A 17,419-nucleotide genomic window follows, 5' to 3' on the forward strand; every position below is an offset into this window, starting at 1 on the left:
AACAGCCGCGTCAAAAGACGCGCGCGCATGATAAACTTGATTTTTAGCGTGCGCTGGACGATTTCGCGCGCTCCAACGGCGACGGAAAACAAATGCGCGCGGGAAAGGGTGACAGCTCTCGCGCTACTTTTGGCGCGCCGCTTCGGGCGTGCCTATAAATTGCGGTGCTCGCCACGCGCCTATCCACACTGCCACGCATGCCTCGTAGCTTCTTCGTCGCTCCAGCGCATCCACCGCTTCCTCTCCTCGCCGCTCCAGCGCCCCGCCACCGACGCGTCACCATGCCGCCGCGCCGCCGAGGAGCGTCAGGCTACCGCGGCGTCCGCCAGCGCCCCAACGGCTGGTACTCTGCCGAGTTCGGTCTGACGACGTCCGGCTCGGCCTCGGTACGTTCCGGACCTCGCATGAGGCCGCACGCGTCTACGACACGGCGGCGTGGCGCCTAAACAGGCCGCGCCAGCAGATGAACTTCCAGGATGTCCAAACGCGCCAGCAGGCGCAAGACGTCGCCCCTCCGCCTCATCTTATCACGGACCAGGACCGTGCGGAGCACGCTCGGCGGCAGCGCCGCCTCCTCGTCACCGAGGAGGACGAGCGGGCCATGGCGGAGTGGCGTCGGCGCCACCCGGAGGACGTCGCCAACGAGGAAGCCTTATGGACAAGGCGCCGCGAGGAGACGGCAAGGTGCCGCGCGGAGCGGTTGGACAGGCGTCAGCGGAAGGCCCTGGCGTTATCGCAGTGCGAAATCGTTGAAAATGGTGGGCAGTCAATCTTTTCATCTAATGATGACCGTTGGGAAGACGTGTGGCTCGATACTTCGGACCAGACCAGCAAGGATGGCGATGATGATGATGATGACGACTGGGAGTAGGCTGTAGTTGCACTATGTAGTTGCATTATCTAGTAATTTTATTAAATCGTTGCACCGTAGTTTTTTTATCTATCTATCTTATGAAACTATGTATCTATGTATTGTTTTGATCTATGAATTTTATTTATCGTTTTATTAAAAAAATGTACGTAATGTTTATCGCGCGTTGCATTTTAACGCGGCCGCTGGAGCTACGCATGCGCTCAGTTTTAGCACAGCTGCTGGAGCCAGCACTGCCGGCCGCGCCAAACCAGACGAAGGACGCACGGCAAATGAGTTTTTATCGTGCGGCGCGTTGCGCGGCTGTCGGAGATGCTCTTACTGGCTGCCTACAGTGGTTGGGAGCTCGACCGTCGATTGGATCGGTGCTCGTGTGATCGTCCTAGCCTCTTGTTCCGTGCGTATATAGCTTTGCTGGCTCTAATGTGTGCGCGGATGTGTCAGTGACACGTAGTACGATCGTTACGCATGTGCATGGGGTTGCATGCGTTGATGGTGAAGGGACGATTGCGTCTGTGCATACATGGCATGGGGGCTAGGCAACTTGAACCCGGCGGGATAGATCATGCATGATTATGTGAGGTGACCATGTGACGTGAGTGATGTCGATATTACCGACGGAAAGGAGAAAGTGATGAGCCGCCCGGCGTTTGGTTGGACAATATAATTGTGGGTAGAAAGATGCATGTGCACGGTTAGAAAAATGGTTTTCATGTTTGTCGCCACAGATTTTCAGCAGAACAAAAATCGTTCTGTGGGACGGAGAGAACCCTTGATGAATGTTGTGTCGCTCCCATGACCGTTGGGTGGAGAGGAATCCCGGTGCCTTGGCTTCGGCTATTAAAGCATCTCCATTAGGGCTCTCAAAAAGCCTCCCCAAATCACTTTTTGGGCGCCGGTGGATAAAAAACGTCTCACTCGTGCTTCCAAGTGCTCGTTTTTCGTCGGGAAAAACAAAAAACAGCGCCGGCGACCGCATGCGACAACCAGCGCACCGGGGGGCTCCTGGGAGGCCTAATTTCGCCGTTTTAGGCGATGGCCCCATCTGCCAGCGTCTCCCTCCTCTCCCCTGACTTTTCCTCGCTGGCCCACCCACGTGATTCCTCCCCTCTCTCTCCCTCGAAGCGCACCAGCTGCAGCTCCCTCGAAGCCGACGAGGCCCCGACCCCGCCGCCCAAGCCGCCGCGCCACTCTCCTCCGACCCCTCCTTCTTCCCAGCCCCGCGCTCCGGACGCCTCGTCGCGCCTCCGCCCATGCCGGCCCACGTCCTCTCAGCGCCGCCGCTGTCCCCAGCCCCGCACTTCGCTGCCGTCCGCCGCTTCCCCGAACCATGGCCTCGTCTCCGGCCGTCGCGCCGCCTCCCCGAACCATGGCCTCGTCTCCGGCCGTCGCGCTGCCTCCTGGGCTCCATCCTCATGGCGTAGGCGGGGCCGGACGACGCTCGTCGAGGTGCTCCGCTTGGGCGCCGCGCATCGTCCGCGCGGGCGCCATGCCGGTGATCGTCGAGGTGCTCCGCTCGGGCGGTTCGGCGCCGGAGGCGCGCGAGCACGCGACCGGCGCGGTGCCTGGCTGCTCCTCGCGCGGCGTTGTGTCCCGCCGCGCGCCCACGCCGTCAACGATCAGGGTGAGGCGCTGCTGCGATGGGCGCGGTCGCTCACGAATGGCACGGGCGAGACCGCGCTGGAGACGTGGAGGGAGTCGGACGCGAGCCCGTGACAGTGGTCCGACGTGGCCTGCGACGCGCGCAGCAACATCGTCGGGAACGGCCTCTCCGGCGCGGCTGGGCGATGCGCGGGGCGGAGCAGCGCGCGAGCGGGGACGGCCGGATCGCTGCGGCATCGGCGCGGCAGAGCGGGGCGGAGCCGCGCTCGAGGGCGGACGCGCGGAGTGAGTAGACGCGGAGCTCGCCGCCCGCGCCCGCATATGCGTGGCAGAGCTTGTTGGGGAATGTAGCAGAATTTTAAAATTTTCTACGCATCACCAAGATCAATCTATGGAGTCATCTAGCAACGAGAGAGAGAGGAGTGCATCTACATACCATTGTAGATCGCGCGCGGAAGCGTTCAAGAGAACGGGGTTGATGGAGTCGTACTCGTCATGATCCAAATCACCGATGACCTAGTGCCGAACGGACGGCACCTCCGCGTTCAACACACGTACGGTTGGGAAGACGTCTCCTCCAACTTGATCCAGCAAGGGGAAAGGAGAGGTTGATGATGATCCAGCAGCACGACAGCATGATGGTGGAAGCAACGGTGATCTCGGCAGGGCTTCGCCAAGCACAGGGAGACGGAGGAGTGTCACGGGAGGGAGAGGGAGAGGCCAGGGGCTAGGGTCCGGCTGCTCTCCCTCCCCCCTGCACTATTTATAGGACCCCTAGGGGGCGCCGTCCCTAGGAGATGCCATCTCCAAGGGGGGCGGCCAAGGGGGTGGCTTGCCCCCCAAGGCAAGTGGGGCGCCCCCACCCCTAGGGTTTCTAACCCTAGGCGCAATGGAGGCCCATGGGGGCGCACCAGCCCACTAGGGGCCGGTTCCCCTCCCACTTCAGCCCATGGGGCCCTCTGGGATAGGTGGCCCCACCCGGTGGACCCCCGGGACCCTTCCAGTGGTCCCGATACAATACCGATTACCCCCCGAAACTTTCCCGATGGCCGAAACTTGACTTCCTATATATAAATCTTCACCTCCGGACCATTCCGGAACTCCTCGTGACGTCCGGGATCTCATTCGGGACTCCGAACAACTTTTGGGTTACCGTATACTAATATCTCAACAACCCTAGCGTCACCGAACCTTAAGTGTGTAGACCCTACGGGTTCGGGAGACACGCAGACATGACCGAGACGACTCTCCGGTCAATAACCAACAGCGGGATCTGGATACCCATGTTGGCTCCCACATGCTCCTCGATGATCTCATCGGATGAACCACGATGTCGAGGATTCAATCAATCCGTATACAATTCCCTTTGTCAATCGGTACGTTACTTGCCCGAGACTCGATCGTCGGTATCCCAATACCACGTTCAATCTCGTTACCGGCAAGTCACTTTACTTGTACCGTAATGCATGATCCCGTGATCAACCGCTTGGTCACATTGAGCTCATTATGATGATGCATTACCGAGTGGGCCCAGAGATACCTCTCCGTCATACGGAGTGACAAATCCCAGTCTCGATTCGTGCCAACCCAACAGACACTTTCGGAGATACCTGTAGTGTACCTTTATAGTCACCCAGTTACGTTGTGACGTTTGGCACACCCAAAGCACTCCTACGGTATCCGGGAGTTGCACAATCTCATGGTCTAAGGAAATGATACTTGACATTCGGAAAAGCTACAGCAAACGAACTACACGATCTTTGAGCTATGCTTAGGATTGGGTCTTGTCCATCACATCATTCTCCTAATGATGTGATCCCGTTATCAATGACATCCTATGTCCATAGTCAGGAAACCATGACTATCTTTTGATCAACGAGCTAGTCAACTAGAGGCTCACTAGGGACATGTTGTGGTCTATGTATTCACACATGTATTACGATTTCCGGATAACACAATTATAGCATGAACAATAGACAATTATCATGAACAAAGAAATATAATAATAAACATTTTATTATTGCCTCTAGGGCATATTTCCAACAGTCTCCCACTTGCACTAGAGTCAATAGTCTAGTTACATTGTGATGAATCGAACACCCATGCAGTTCTGGTGTTGATCATGTTTTGCTCTAGGGAGAGGTTTAGTCAACGGATCTGCCACATTCAGGTCCGTATGTACTTTACAAATCTCTATGTCTCCATTTTGAACACTTTCACGAATGGAGTTGAAGCGACGCTCGATATGCCTGGTCTTCCTGTGAAACCTGGGCTCCTTGGCAAGGGCAATAGCTCCAGTGTTGTCACAGAAGAGAGTCATCGGGCCCGACGCATTGGGTATGACTCCTAGGTCGGTAATGAACTCCTTCACCCAGATTGCCTCTTGTGCTGCCTTCGGGGCTGCCATGTACTCCGCTTCACATGTAGATCCCGCCACAACGCTTTGCTTGCAACTGCACCAGCTTACTGCCCCGCCATTCAAAATATACACGTATCTGGTTTGTGACTTAGAGTCATCCAGATCTGTGTCGAAGCTAGCATCGACGTAACCCTTTACGACGAGCTCTTCGTCATCTCCATAAACGAGAAACATATCCTTAGTCCTTTTCAAGTACTTCAGGATATTCTTGACCGCTGTCCAGTGTTCCATGTCGGGATTACTTTGGTACCTTCCTACCAAACTTACGGCAAGGTTTACATCAGGTCTGGTACACAACATAGGATACATGATAGACCCTATGGCCGAGGCATAGGGGACGACACTCATATTTTCTCTATCTTCTGCCGTGGTCGGGCATTGGGCCGTGCTCAATCTCGTACCTTGCAATACAGGCAAGAACCCCTTCTTTGACTGATCCATTTTGAACTTTTTCAATATCATGTCAAGGTACGTACTCTGTGAAAGACCAATGAGGCGTCTCGATCTATCTCTATAGATCTTGATGCCTAATATATAAGCAGCTTCTCCAAGATCCTTCATTGAAAAACACTTGTTCAAGTAGGCCTTTATGCTTTCCAAGAATTCTATATCATTTCCCATCAACAGTATGTCATCCACATACAATATGAGAAATGCTACCGAGCTCCCACTCACTTTCTTGTAAATGCAGGCTTCTCCATAAGTCTGCGTAAACCCAAACACTTTGATCATCTCATCAAAATGAATGTTCCAACTCCAAGATGCTTTCACCAACCCATAAATCGAGCGTTGGAGCTTGCACACCTTGTCAGCATTCTTAGGATCGACAAAACCTTCCAGCTGCATCATATACAATTCTTCCTTAAGGAAACCATTAAGGAATGTTGTTTTGACGTCCATTTGCCATATCTCATAGTCATGGAATGCGGCAATTGCTAACATGATTCAGACGGAGTTCAGCTTCGCTACGGGTGAGAAAGTCTCATCGTAGTCAACCCCTTGAACTTGTCGATAACCCTTAGCGACAAGCCGAGCTTTATGGATGGTTACGTTACCATCCGCGTCTGTCTTCTTCTTCAAGATCCATTTATTTTCTATGGCTCACCGATCAACGGACAAGTCAGTCAAAGTCCATACTTCGTTTTCATACATGGATCCTATCTCGGATTTCATGGCTTCCAGCCATTTGTCGGAATCCGGGCCCGCCATCGCTTCTTCATAGTTCGAAGGTTCACCGTTGTCTAACAACATGATTTCCAAGACAGGTGTCGGTGTCAAAACCGGCAGATCTCGGGTAGGGGGTCCCGAACTGTGCGTCTAGGCCGGATGGTAACAGGAGGCAAGGGACACGAAGTTTTACCCAGGTTCGGGCCCTCTTGATGGAGGTAAAACCCTACGTCATGCTTGATTAATATTGATGATATGGGTAGTACAAGAGTAGATCTACCACGAGATCGGAGAGGCTAAACCCTAGAAGCTAGCCTATGGTATGATTGTTGTTCTGTATGTTGTCCTACGGACTAAAACCCTCCGGTTTATATAGACACCGGAGAGGGTTAGGGTTACAAAGTCGGTTACAATGGTAGGAGATCTACATATCCTTATCGCCAAGCTTGCCTTCCACGCCAAGGAAAGTCCCTTCCGGACACGGGACGAAGTCTTCAATCTTGTATCTTCATAGTCCAGGAGTCCGGCTGAAGGTATAGTCCGGCCATCCAGACACCCCCTAATCCAGGACTCCCTCAGTAGCCCCCGAACCAGGCTTCAATGACGATGAGTCCAGCGCGTAGATTATCTTCGGCATTGTAAGGCGGGTTCTCCTCCAAATTCCGTATACCTGTTGAATAAAGTCCGGTTTCTTGTAAATGTTGCGCTCCTTGGCTTCTACGCCCAATAATGGCCGTCTCCCACGTGTCAAACGAATATGAAAAGTCTGAGTGTTTTTACATACACACCCCTAGCCGCGTAAATGAGCCGCCCATTTAAGGGGACGAGGATTTAGATCCAAACCACACCTTCTCCCCTTCGCGAGTGTTCATCAGAGCGCATCCGACAAAGGTCCATTTCACCATGGCCCGCCATCGCAACTCCTCCTTTCGCCCTTCCAGTCCTCAGCCTGGATATTAGGAGAGATGCTCCATCCCGCATAGCGAGCTAGTGACGCTCTAGACCAAGGGATTTCTCCCCCCGGCCTATATGGTCCCGGTTCGAGCCGGTCTTGCCATCTATAATGGCGGAGAACAAGCGGAGAGTGCCCCTAATCCCTCCAAAGGAGAGCGGGTATGCCTTGTCCCTTATTTAATAAGAGGGCTCGGATTTCCAATCCATCCCTTTCTCCGGGGGCTCCTGGAGTTCTATGGCCTCCAGCTACACAATCTTACGCCTGCCTCCGTATTGCATATCGCGGGCTTCGTAGCCCCCTGCGAGCTGTTTTTGGGTGTTGAGGCTCATTTCGGGCTGTGGAAAGAGCTATTCTGCCTTGTGCCCCATTCTCCGAAGGGGTCAATATATCAAGTGGGCGGAGCCGAAGTGTGGCGCATCGCCGGGACCGGATATCTATCCGGAACCCCAAAGAAGGCATCCGAGGACTGGCCTCCGGAATGGTTTACATAGAGGACGTCCCGCTGCCGGATCCTGTCTGGATCGGCCTCCCTGAGTTTGACAGTGCTCCACTAAAGAAGCGCCTAAGTTGGTGTCCACGGAGCCCTCAGAGGGAAAGTGACAAGGATGTCCTTTACCTGATGGGCCGGATAAGATTGTTAGCTCATTCTGGACTGACCATGATCCGAGTCATGGCCGCATGCATCATGCGAGGGGTGCAGCCGCTACAGTATAAAGGCCACCCCACGTGGGACTTCAACGGGGAGGACGACGCCACCCGCTACGGCCGTAAGGGACCGGATTCGGCTATGGCTCTAACAAAGACCTTGTCCGCTTTGTACAAGGGAGAAGAGGAGGAATTTCTCCGCGTCAACCCACAGGGTGGATTTTCTATGTACAATCCCCCAAGCTGGGTAAGTGGTCACATTTACTTGCCCATCCGTTTTATATTCCCATTGTTAAATATTCAGTCTAACGACTTCAACGCAGGAACTGCGCCAGGCTGTTAAAGAAATAAACAGCCCTCCTCCACAACCCGAGGACCCAGGACGGTGTTGGAAATATGCCCTAGAGGCAATAATAAAAGCATTATTATTATATTTCTTTGTTCATGATAATTGTCTTTATTCATGCTATAACTGTATTATTCGGAAATCGTAATACACGTGTGAATACATAGACCATAATATGTCCCTAGTGAGCCTCTAGTTGACTAGCTCGTTGATCAACAGATAGTCATGATTTCCTGGCTATGGATATTGGATGTCATTGATAACGGGATCACATCATTAGGAGAATGATGTGATGGACAAGACCCAATCCTAAGCATAGCACAAAGATCGTGTAGTTCGTTTGCTAGAGCTTTTCCAATGTCAAGTATCTTTTCCTTTGACCATGAGATCGTGTAACTCCCGGATACCGTAGGAGTGCTTTGGGTGTATCAAACGTCACAACGTAACTGGGTGACTATAAAGGTGCATTACAGGTATCTCCGAAAGTGTCTGTTGGGTTGACACGGATCGAGACTGGGATTTGTCACTCCATATAACGGAGAGGTATCACTGGGCCCACTCGGTAATGCATCATCATTATGAGCTCAAGGTGACCAAGTGGTTGATCACGGGATCATGCATTACGGTACGAGTAAAGTGACTTGCCGGTAACGAGATTGAACAAGGTATTGGGATACCGACGATCGAGTCTCGGGCAAGTAACATACCGATTGACAAAGGGAATTGTATACGGGGTTGATTAATCCTCGACATCGTGGTTCATCCGATGAGATCATCGTGGAGCATGTGGGAGCCATCATGGGTATCCAGATCCCGTTGTTGGTTATTGACTGGAGAGTCGTCTCGGTCATGTCTGCTTGTCTCCCGAACCCGTAGGGTCTACACACTTAAGGTTCGGTGATGCTAGGGTTGTGAAGATATGTATATGCAGTAACCCGAATATTGTTCGGAGTCCCGGATGAGATCCCGGACGTCACGAGGAGTTCCAGAATGGTCCGGAGGTAAAGAATTATATATAGGAAGTGCTGTTTCGGCTATCGGGACAAGTTTCGGGGTTATCGGTATTGTACCGGGACCACCGGAGGGGTCCCGGGGGCCCACCAGGTGGGGCCACCTGTCCCGGGGGGCCACATGGGCTGTAGGGGGTGCGCCTTGGCCTACATGGGCCAAGGGCACCAGCCCTACTAGGCCCATGCGCCTAGGGTTTCCACCAAGGAGGAGTCCTAGTGGTGGAAGGCACCCCGAGGTGCCTTGGGGGGGAGGGAAACCCTCCCCTGGCCGCCGCACCTAGGAGATCAGATCTCCTAGGCTGCGCACCACCCCCCCTTGGCCCTCCTATATATAGTTGAGGAGAGGGAGGACTTCATACCTCAGCCTTTGGTGCTTCCTCTCTCCCCGTTACGTCTCTCTCTCGTAGTATAGGCGAAGCCCTGCTACTGTGACGCCCTGCATCCACCACCACGCCGTTGTGCTGCTGGATCTTCATCAACCTCTATTCCCCCCTTGCTGGATCAAGAAAGGAGGAGACGTCATCCGTTCCGTACGTGTGTTGAACGCGGAGGCATCGTCCGTTCGGTGCTAAGATCTTCGGTGATTTGGATCACATCGTGTTCGACTACATCATCCCCGTTGTTTGAACGCTTCCGCTCGCGATCTACAAGGTACGTAGATGCATCCGATCACTCGTTGCTAGATGAACTCCTAGATGGATCTTGGTGAAACCGTAGGAAATTTTTTGTTTTCTGCAACGTTCCCCAACAGTGGCATCATGAGCTAGGTCTATGCGTAGTTTTCTTGCACGAGTAGAACACAAAGTAGTTGTGGGCGTTGATTTTGTTCAATATGCTTGCCGTTACTAGTCTTATCTTGATTTGGCGGCATCGTGGGATGAAGCGGCCCGGACCGACCTTACACGTACTCTTACGTGAGACAGGTTCCACCGACTGACATGCACTAGTTGCATAAGGTGGCTAGCGGGTGTTTGTCTCTCCTACTTTAGTCGGATCGGATTCGATGAAAAGGGTCCTTATGAAGGGTAAATAGCAATTGGCATATCACGTTGTGGTCTTTGCGTAGGTAAGAAACATTCTTGCTAGAAACCCATAGCAGCCACGTAAAACATGCAAACAACAATTAGAGAACGTCTAACTTGTTTTTGCAGGGTATGCTATGTGATGTGATATGGCCAAAGTTGTGATGAATGATGAATGATCTATATGTGATGTATGAGATGTTCATGCTATTGTAATAGGAATCACAACTTACATGTCGATGAGTATGACGGTGACAGGATGATCATGGAGCCCCAAGATGGAGATCAAAGGAGCTATGTGATATTGGCCATATCATGTCACTATTATTATTTGATTGCATGTGATGTTTATCATGTTTTGCATCTTGTTTGCTTAGAACGACGGTAGTAAATAAGATGATCCCTCATAATAATTTCAAGAAAGTGTTCCCCCTAACTGTGCACCGTTGCTACAGTTCGTTGTTTCGAAGCACCACGTGATGATCGGGTGTGATAGATCCTTACGTTCACATACAACGGGTGTAAGACAGATTTACACACGCAATACACTTAGGTTGACTTGACGAGCCTAGCATGTGCATAGACATGGCCTCGGAACACAGAAGACCGAAAGGTCGAGCATGAGTCGTATAGAAGATACGATCAACATGAAGATGTTCACCGACGTTGACTAGTCCGTGTCACGTGATGATCGGACACGGCCTAGCCAACTCGGATCATGTTATACTTAGATGACTAGAAGAGGGATGTCTATCTAAGTGGGAGTTCATTAATAATTTGATTAGATGAACTTAATTATCATGAACTTAGTCTAAAATCTTTACAATATGTCTTGTAGATCAAATGGCCAACGTTGTATTCAATTTCAACGCGTTCCTAGAGAAAACCAAGCTGAAAGACGATGGCAGCAACTATACGGACTGGGTCCGGAACCTGAGGATCATCCTCATAGCTGCCAAGAAAGATTATGTCCTACAAGCACCGCTAGGTGATCCACCCGTCCCACAGAACCAAGACGCTATGAACGCTTGGCAGACACGTACTGATGACTACTCCCTCGTTCAGTGCGGCATGCTTTACAGCCTAGAGCCGGGGCTCCAAAAGCGTTTTGAGAGACACGGAGCATATGAGATGTTCGAAGAGCTGAAAATGGTTTTCCAAGCTCATGCCCGGGTCGAGAGATATGAAGTCTCCGACAAATTCTTCAGCTGTAAGATGGAGGAAAATAGTTCTGTCAGTGAGCACATACTCACTATGTCTGGGTTACATAACCGCTTGAATCAGCTGGGAGTTAATCTCCCGGATGATGCGGTCATTGACAGAATCCTCCAGTCGCTTCCACCAAGCTACAAGAGCTTTGTGATGAACTTCAATATGCAGGGGATGGAAAAGACCATTCCTGAAGTATTTGCAATGCTAAAATCAGCAGAGGTAGAAGTCAAGAAGGAACATCAAGTGTTGATTGTCAATAAAACCACCAAGTTCAAGAAGGGCAAGGGTAAAAAGAACTTTGAGAAGGACGGCAAGGAAGTTGTCGCGCCCGGCAAGCAAGCTGCTGGGAAAAAGAAGTCAAAGTATGGACCCAAGCCTGAGACGGGGTGCTTTTATTGCAAAGGGAAGGGTCACTGGAAGCGGAATTGCCCCAAATATTTAGCGGACAAGAAGGCCGGCAAAACAAAAGGTATATGTGATATACATGTAATTGATGTGTACCTTACCAGTACTCGAAGTAACTCCTGGGTATTTGATACCGGTGCCGTTGCTCATATTTGTAACTCACAGCAGGAGCTGCAGAATAAACAGAGACTGGGGAGGGACGAGGTGACGATGCGCGTCGGGAATGGTTCCAAGGTCGATGTGATCGCCGTCGGCACGCTACCTCTACATTTACCTACGGGATTAGTTATAAACCTCAATAATTGTTATTTCGTGCCAAGTTTGAGCATGAACATTGTATCAGGATCTCGTTTAATACGAGATGGCTACTCATTTAAATCTGAGAATAATGGTTGTTCTATTTATATGAGAGATATGTTTTATGGTCATGCTCCGATGGTCAATGGTTTATTCTTAATGAATCTCGAACGTAATATTACACATATTCATAGTGTGGATACCAAAAGATGTAAGGTTGATAATGATAGTCCCACATACTTGTGGCACTGCCGCCTTGGTCACATAGGTGTCAAACGCATGAAGAAGCTCCATGCAGATGGACTTTTGGAGTCTCTTGATTATGAATCATTTGACACGTGCGAACCATGCCTCATGGGTAAAATGACCAAGACTCCGTTCTCAGGAACAATGGAGCGAGCAACCAACTTATTGGAAATCATACATACTAATGTGTGCGGTCCAATGAGTGTTGAGGCTCGCGGTGGCTATCATTATGTTCTCACCCTCACTGATGACTTAAGTAGATATGGGTATGTCTACTTAATGAAACACAAGTCTGAAACCTTTGAAAAGTTCAAAGAATTTCATAGTGAAGTTGAGAATCAACGTGACAGGAAAATCAAGTTTCTACGATCAGATCATGGAGGAGAATACTTGAGTCACGAATTTGGCACACACCTAAGAAAATGTGGAATAGTTTCACAACTCACGCCGCCTGGAACACCTCAGCGTAATGGTGTGCGCGAACGTCGTAATCGCACTCTATTAGATATGGTGCGATCTATGATGTCTCTTACCGATTTACCGCTATCTTTTTGGGGCTATGCTTTAGAGACTGCCGCATTCACTTTAAATAGGGCTCCGTCGAAATCCGTTGAGACGACACCGTATGAATTATGGTTTGGGAAGAAACCTAAGCTGTCGTTTCTAAAAGTTTGGGGATGCGATGCTTATGTCAAGAAACTTCAACCTGAAAAGCTCGAACCCAAGTCGGAAAAATGCGTCTTCATAGGATACCCTAAAGAAACTTATGGGTATACCTTCTACCTCAGATCCGAAGGCAAGATCTTTGTTGCCAGGAATGGATCCTTTCTGGAGAAAGAGTTTCTCTCGAAAGAAGTAAGTGGGAGGAAAGTAGAACTTGATGAAGTATTGCCTCTTGAACCGGAAAACGGCGCAACTGAAGAAAATGTTCCTGAGGCGCCTGCACCGACTAGAGAGGAAGTTATTGATGATGATCAAGATACTTCTGATCAAGCTCCTAGTGAAATTCGAAGGTCCACAAGGACACGTTCCGCACCAGAGTGGTACGGCAACCCTGTCTTGGAAATCATGTTGTTAGACAACAGTGAACCTTCAAACTATGAAGAAGCGATGGCAGGCCCGGATTCCGACAAATGGCTAGAAGCCATGAAATCCGAGATAGGATCCATGTATGAAAACAAAGTATGGACTTTGACTGACTTGCCCGTTAAACGGCGAGCCATAGAGAATAAATGGATCTTCAAGAAGAAGATAGACACGGATGGTAATGTGACCATCTATAAAGCTCGGCTTGTCGCTAAGGGTTATCGACAAGTTCAAGGAATTGACTACGATGAGACTTTCTCACCGGTAGCGAAGCTAAAGTCCGTCCGAATCATGTTAGCAATTGCCGCATTCTACGATTATGAGATATGGCAAATGGACGTCAAAACGGCATTCCTTAATGGTTTCCTTAAGGAAGAGTTGTATATGATGCAGCCGGAAGGTTTTGTCGATCCTAAGAATGATGACAAGGTGTGCAAGCTCCAACGCTCGATTTATGGGCTGGTGCAAGCATCTCGGAGTTGGAACATTCGCTTTGATGAGATGATCAAAGCGTTTGGGTTTACGCAGATTTATGGAGAAGCCTGCGTTTACAAGAAAGTGAGTGGGAGCTCTGTAGCATTTCTCATATTATATGTAGATGACATACTTTTGATGGGAAATGATATAGAACTCTTGGACAGCATCAAGGCCTACTTGAATAAAAGTTTTTCAATGAAGGACCTTGGAGAAGCTGCTTATATATTAGGCATCAAGATCTATAGGGATAGATCAAGACGCCTCATAAGTCTTTCACAAAGCACATACCTTGATAAGATTTTGAAGAAGTTCAAAATGGATCAGTCCAAGAAAGGGTTCTTGCCTGTTTTGCAAGGTGTGAGATTGAGCTCAGCTCAATGCCCGACCACGGCAGAAGAGATAGAAGAGATGAGTATCATCCCCTATGCCTCAGCCATAGGTTCTATTATGTATGCCATGCTGTGTACCAGACCTGATGTAAACCTTGCCGTAAGTTTGGTAGGAAGGTACCAAAGTAATCCCGGCAAGGAACACTGGACAGCGGTCAAGAATATCCTGAAGTACCTGAAAAGGACAAAGGACATGTTTCTCGTTTATGGAGGTGACAAAGAGCTGGTCGTAAAGGGTTACGTCGACGCTAGCTTCGACACAGATCTGGATGACTCTAAGTCACAAACCGGATACGTGTATATGCTGAATGGTGGAGCAGTGAGCTGGTGCAGCTGCAAACAGAGCGTTGTGGCGGGATCTACATGTGAAGCGGAGTACATGGCAGCCTCGGAGGCAGCACATGAAGCAATATGGGTGAAGGAGTTCATCACCGACCTAGGAGTCATACCCAATGCGTCGGGGCCAATCAAACTCTTTTGTGACAACACTGGAGCTATTGCACTTGCCAAGGAGCCCAGGTTTCACAAGAAGACAAGGCACATCAAGCGTCGCTTCAACTCCATTCGTGAAAATGTTCAAGATGGAGACATAGAGATTTGTAAAGTACATACGGACCTGAATATAGCAGATCCGTTGACTAAACCTCTCCCTAGGGCAAAACATGATCAACACCAGAATTCCATGGGTGTTCGATTCATCACAATGTAACTAGATTATTGACTCTAGTGCAAGTGGGAGACTGTTGGAAATATGCCCTAGAGGCAATAATAAAAGCATTATTATTATATTTCTTTGTTCATGATAATTGTCTTTATTCATGCTATAACTGTATTATTCGGAAATCGTAATACACGTGTGAATACATAGACCATAATATGTCCCTAGTGAGCCTCTAGTTGACTAGCTCGTTGATCAACAGATAGTCATGATTTCCTGGCTATGGATATTGGATGTCATTGATAACGGGATCACATCATTAGGAGAATGATGTGATGGACAAGACCCAATCCTAAGCATAGCACAAAGATCGTGTAGTTCGTTTGCTAGAGCTTTTCCAATGTCAAGTATCTTTTCCTTTGACCATGAGATCGTGTAACTCCCGAATACCGTAGGAGTGCTTTGGGTGTATCAAACGTCACAACGTAACTGGGTGACTATAAAGGTGCATTACAGGTATCTCCGAAAGTGTCTGTTGGGTTGACACGGATCGAGACTGGGATTTGTCACTCCATATAACGGAGAGGTATCACTGGGCCCACTCGGTAATGCATCATCATTATGAGCTCAAGGTGACCAAGTGGTTGATCACGGGATCATGCATTACGGTACGAGTAAAGTGACTTGCCGGTAACGAGATTGAACAAGGTATTGGGATACCGACGATCGAGTCTCGGGCAAGTAACATACCGATTGACAAAGGGAATTGTATACGGGGTTGATTAATCCTCGACATCGTGGTTCATCCGATGAGATCATCGTGGAGCATGTGGGAGCCATCATGGGTATCCAGATCCCGCAGTTGGTTATTGACTGGAGAGTCGTCTCGGTCATGTCTGCTTGTCTCCCGAACCCGTAGGGTCTACACACTTAAGGTTCGGTGATGCTAGGGTTGTGAAGATATGTATATGCAGTAACCCGAATATTGTTCGGAGTCCCGGATGAGATCCCGGACGTCACGAGGAGTTCCGGAATGGTCCGGAGGTAAAGAATTATATATAGGAAGTGTTGTTTCGGCTATCGGGACAAGTTTCGGGGTTATCGGTATTGTACCGGGACCACCGGAGGGGTCCCGGGGGCCCACCGGGTGGGGCCACCTGTCCCGGGGGGCCACATGGGCTGTAGGGGGTGCGCCTTGGCCTACATGGACCAAGGGCACCAGCCCTACTAGGCCCATGCGCCTAGGGTTTCCACCAAGGAGGAGTCCTAGTGGTGGAAGGCACCCCGAGGTGCCTTGGGGGGGAGGGAAACCCTCCCCTGGCCGCCGCACCTAGGAGATCAGATCTCCTAGGCTGCGCACCACCCCCCCCTTGGCCCTCCTATATATAGTTGAGGAGAGGGAGGACTTCATACCTCAGCCTTTGGTGCTTCCTCTCTCCCCGTTACGTCTCTCTCTCGTAGTATAGGCGAAGCCCTGCTACTGTGACGCCCTGCATCCACCACCACGCCGTCGTGCTGCTGGATCTTCATCAACCTCTCTTCCCCCCTTGCTGGATCAAGAAAGGAGGAGACGTCATCCGTTCCGTACGTGTGTTGAACGCGGAGGCATCGTCCGTTCGGTGCTAAGATCTTCGGTGATTTGGATCACATCGTGTTCGACTACATCATCCCCGTTCTTTGGACGCTTCCGCTCGCGATCTACAAGGTACGTAGATGCATCCGATCACTCGTTTCTAGATGAACTCCTAGATGGATCTTGGTGAAACCGTAGGAAAATTTTTGTTTTCTGCAACGTTCCCCAACAGACGGTCCCTCGACCCGGCCTCTCAAGAGGATCCGGACTTATCTATGGAGTTGATTGATGGAGTGTTCCATCAATTGAGCAAGGACAACGCCTTGGTGGCCATTACGGCCGATTACCCAGGGCTAATCCCGGCCTCCCAGGTAACTGAGATCGAAGTCCCAGTACTCCGAATAGGGGTCCGCCCTCTCGTGTTTTCAGTTTCCTGATTACAACCGAGCTTTGCAGGGGAGGTTTTTGAGACGGGAGGCCGAACCTGCGGCGACAAGCCAACGAGGGGCCGTAGGGCCCCGTGGGCAGAAAAGAGGTGCAGCCCGGACCGAGGCGTCAGCGCAAAGGTATGGCGCACCCCCTTATCCCAGGTGTTATACCTTCAAGGCATATTAACACTCGTGCTCTCTTCAGGACAAAGAGACCTCGCCGGACTATATCCGGAGAGGCTGCCAATCGCGCCTCCACCAGCCAGGCTCCAAAGCCTGGTCCGGAGGCGGAGGCAAACACAAGGCGCGCACCGGACGCTCCTCCGACGGAGGATGTGGACAGGTTGTCTGCCACCAACTCTGAGGTGGAGAGTGCCATGAACCATAGGCGTCGCCAGAAAATTCTTCGCGACGTCTGTTTCTCCCAAGAGGCATTAGATGCCTTCAATTCGGGAGATGCGTACCTCCGTGCCGCTCAAAATGGTCTAGCCAGAGCCACGGAGCAATATGTAAAAGACATACGGGTAAGAAATTTTTGGTAATTATATATATACCAGTAGCCCCCGAGACTTGAAACAGTTAGAATAACTGATTTAAGGATCATTTGTTAT

General features: G+C 50.3%; 1 protein-coding gene across 1 annotated transcript; it reads left to right on the forward strand.

Moving 5' to 3' along the window:
* The first annotated feature begins 281 nt into the window (after positions 1-281).
* LOC147978888 (uncharacterized) lies at positions 282-871 on the forward strand. Its single transcript, XM_087514932.1, has 2 exons — positions 282-386; positions 497-871. The coding sequence occupies exons 1-2, from the start codon at positions 282-284 to the stop codon at positions 869-871; spliced, it is 480 nt and encodes a 159-aa protein (XP_087371058.1).
* Positions 872-17,419: the final 16,548 nt, after the last annotated feature.

Source organism: Triticum urartu, chromosome 3A (assembly GCF_056163025.1).
Source record: "Triticum urartu cultivar PI428250 chromosome 3A, HENAU_Tu73, whole genome shotgun sequence".
Classification (NCBI taxonomy): domain Eukaryota; kingdom Viridiplantae; phylum Streptophyta; class Magnoliopsida; order Poales; family Poaceae; genus Triticum; species Triticum urartu.

Excerpts from the sequence above, each read along its gene's own strand:
- LOC147978888 (XM_087514932.1), top strand. The coding sequence starts at position 282 with ATGCCGCCGCGCCGCCGAGGAGCGTCAGGCTACCGCGGCGTCCGCCAG. Across the intron at positions 387-496 it reads CGACGTCCGGCTCGGCCTCG|GCGCAAGACGTCGCCCCTCC; the intron begins GTACGTTCCGGA and ends ACGCGCCAGCAG.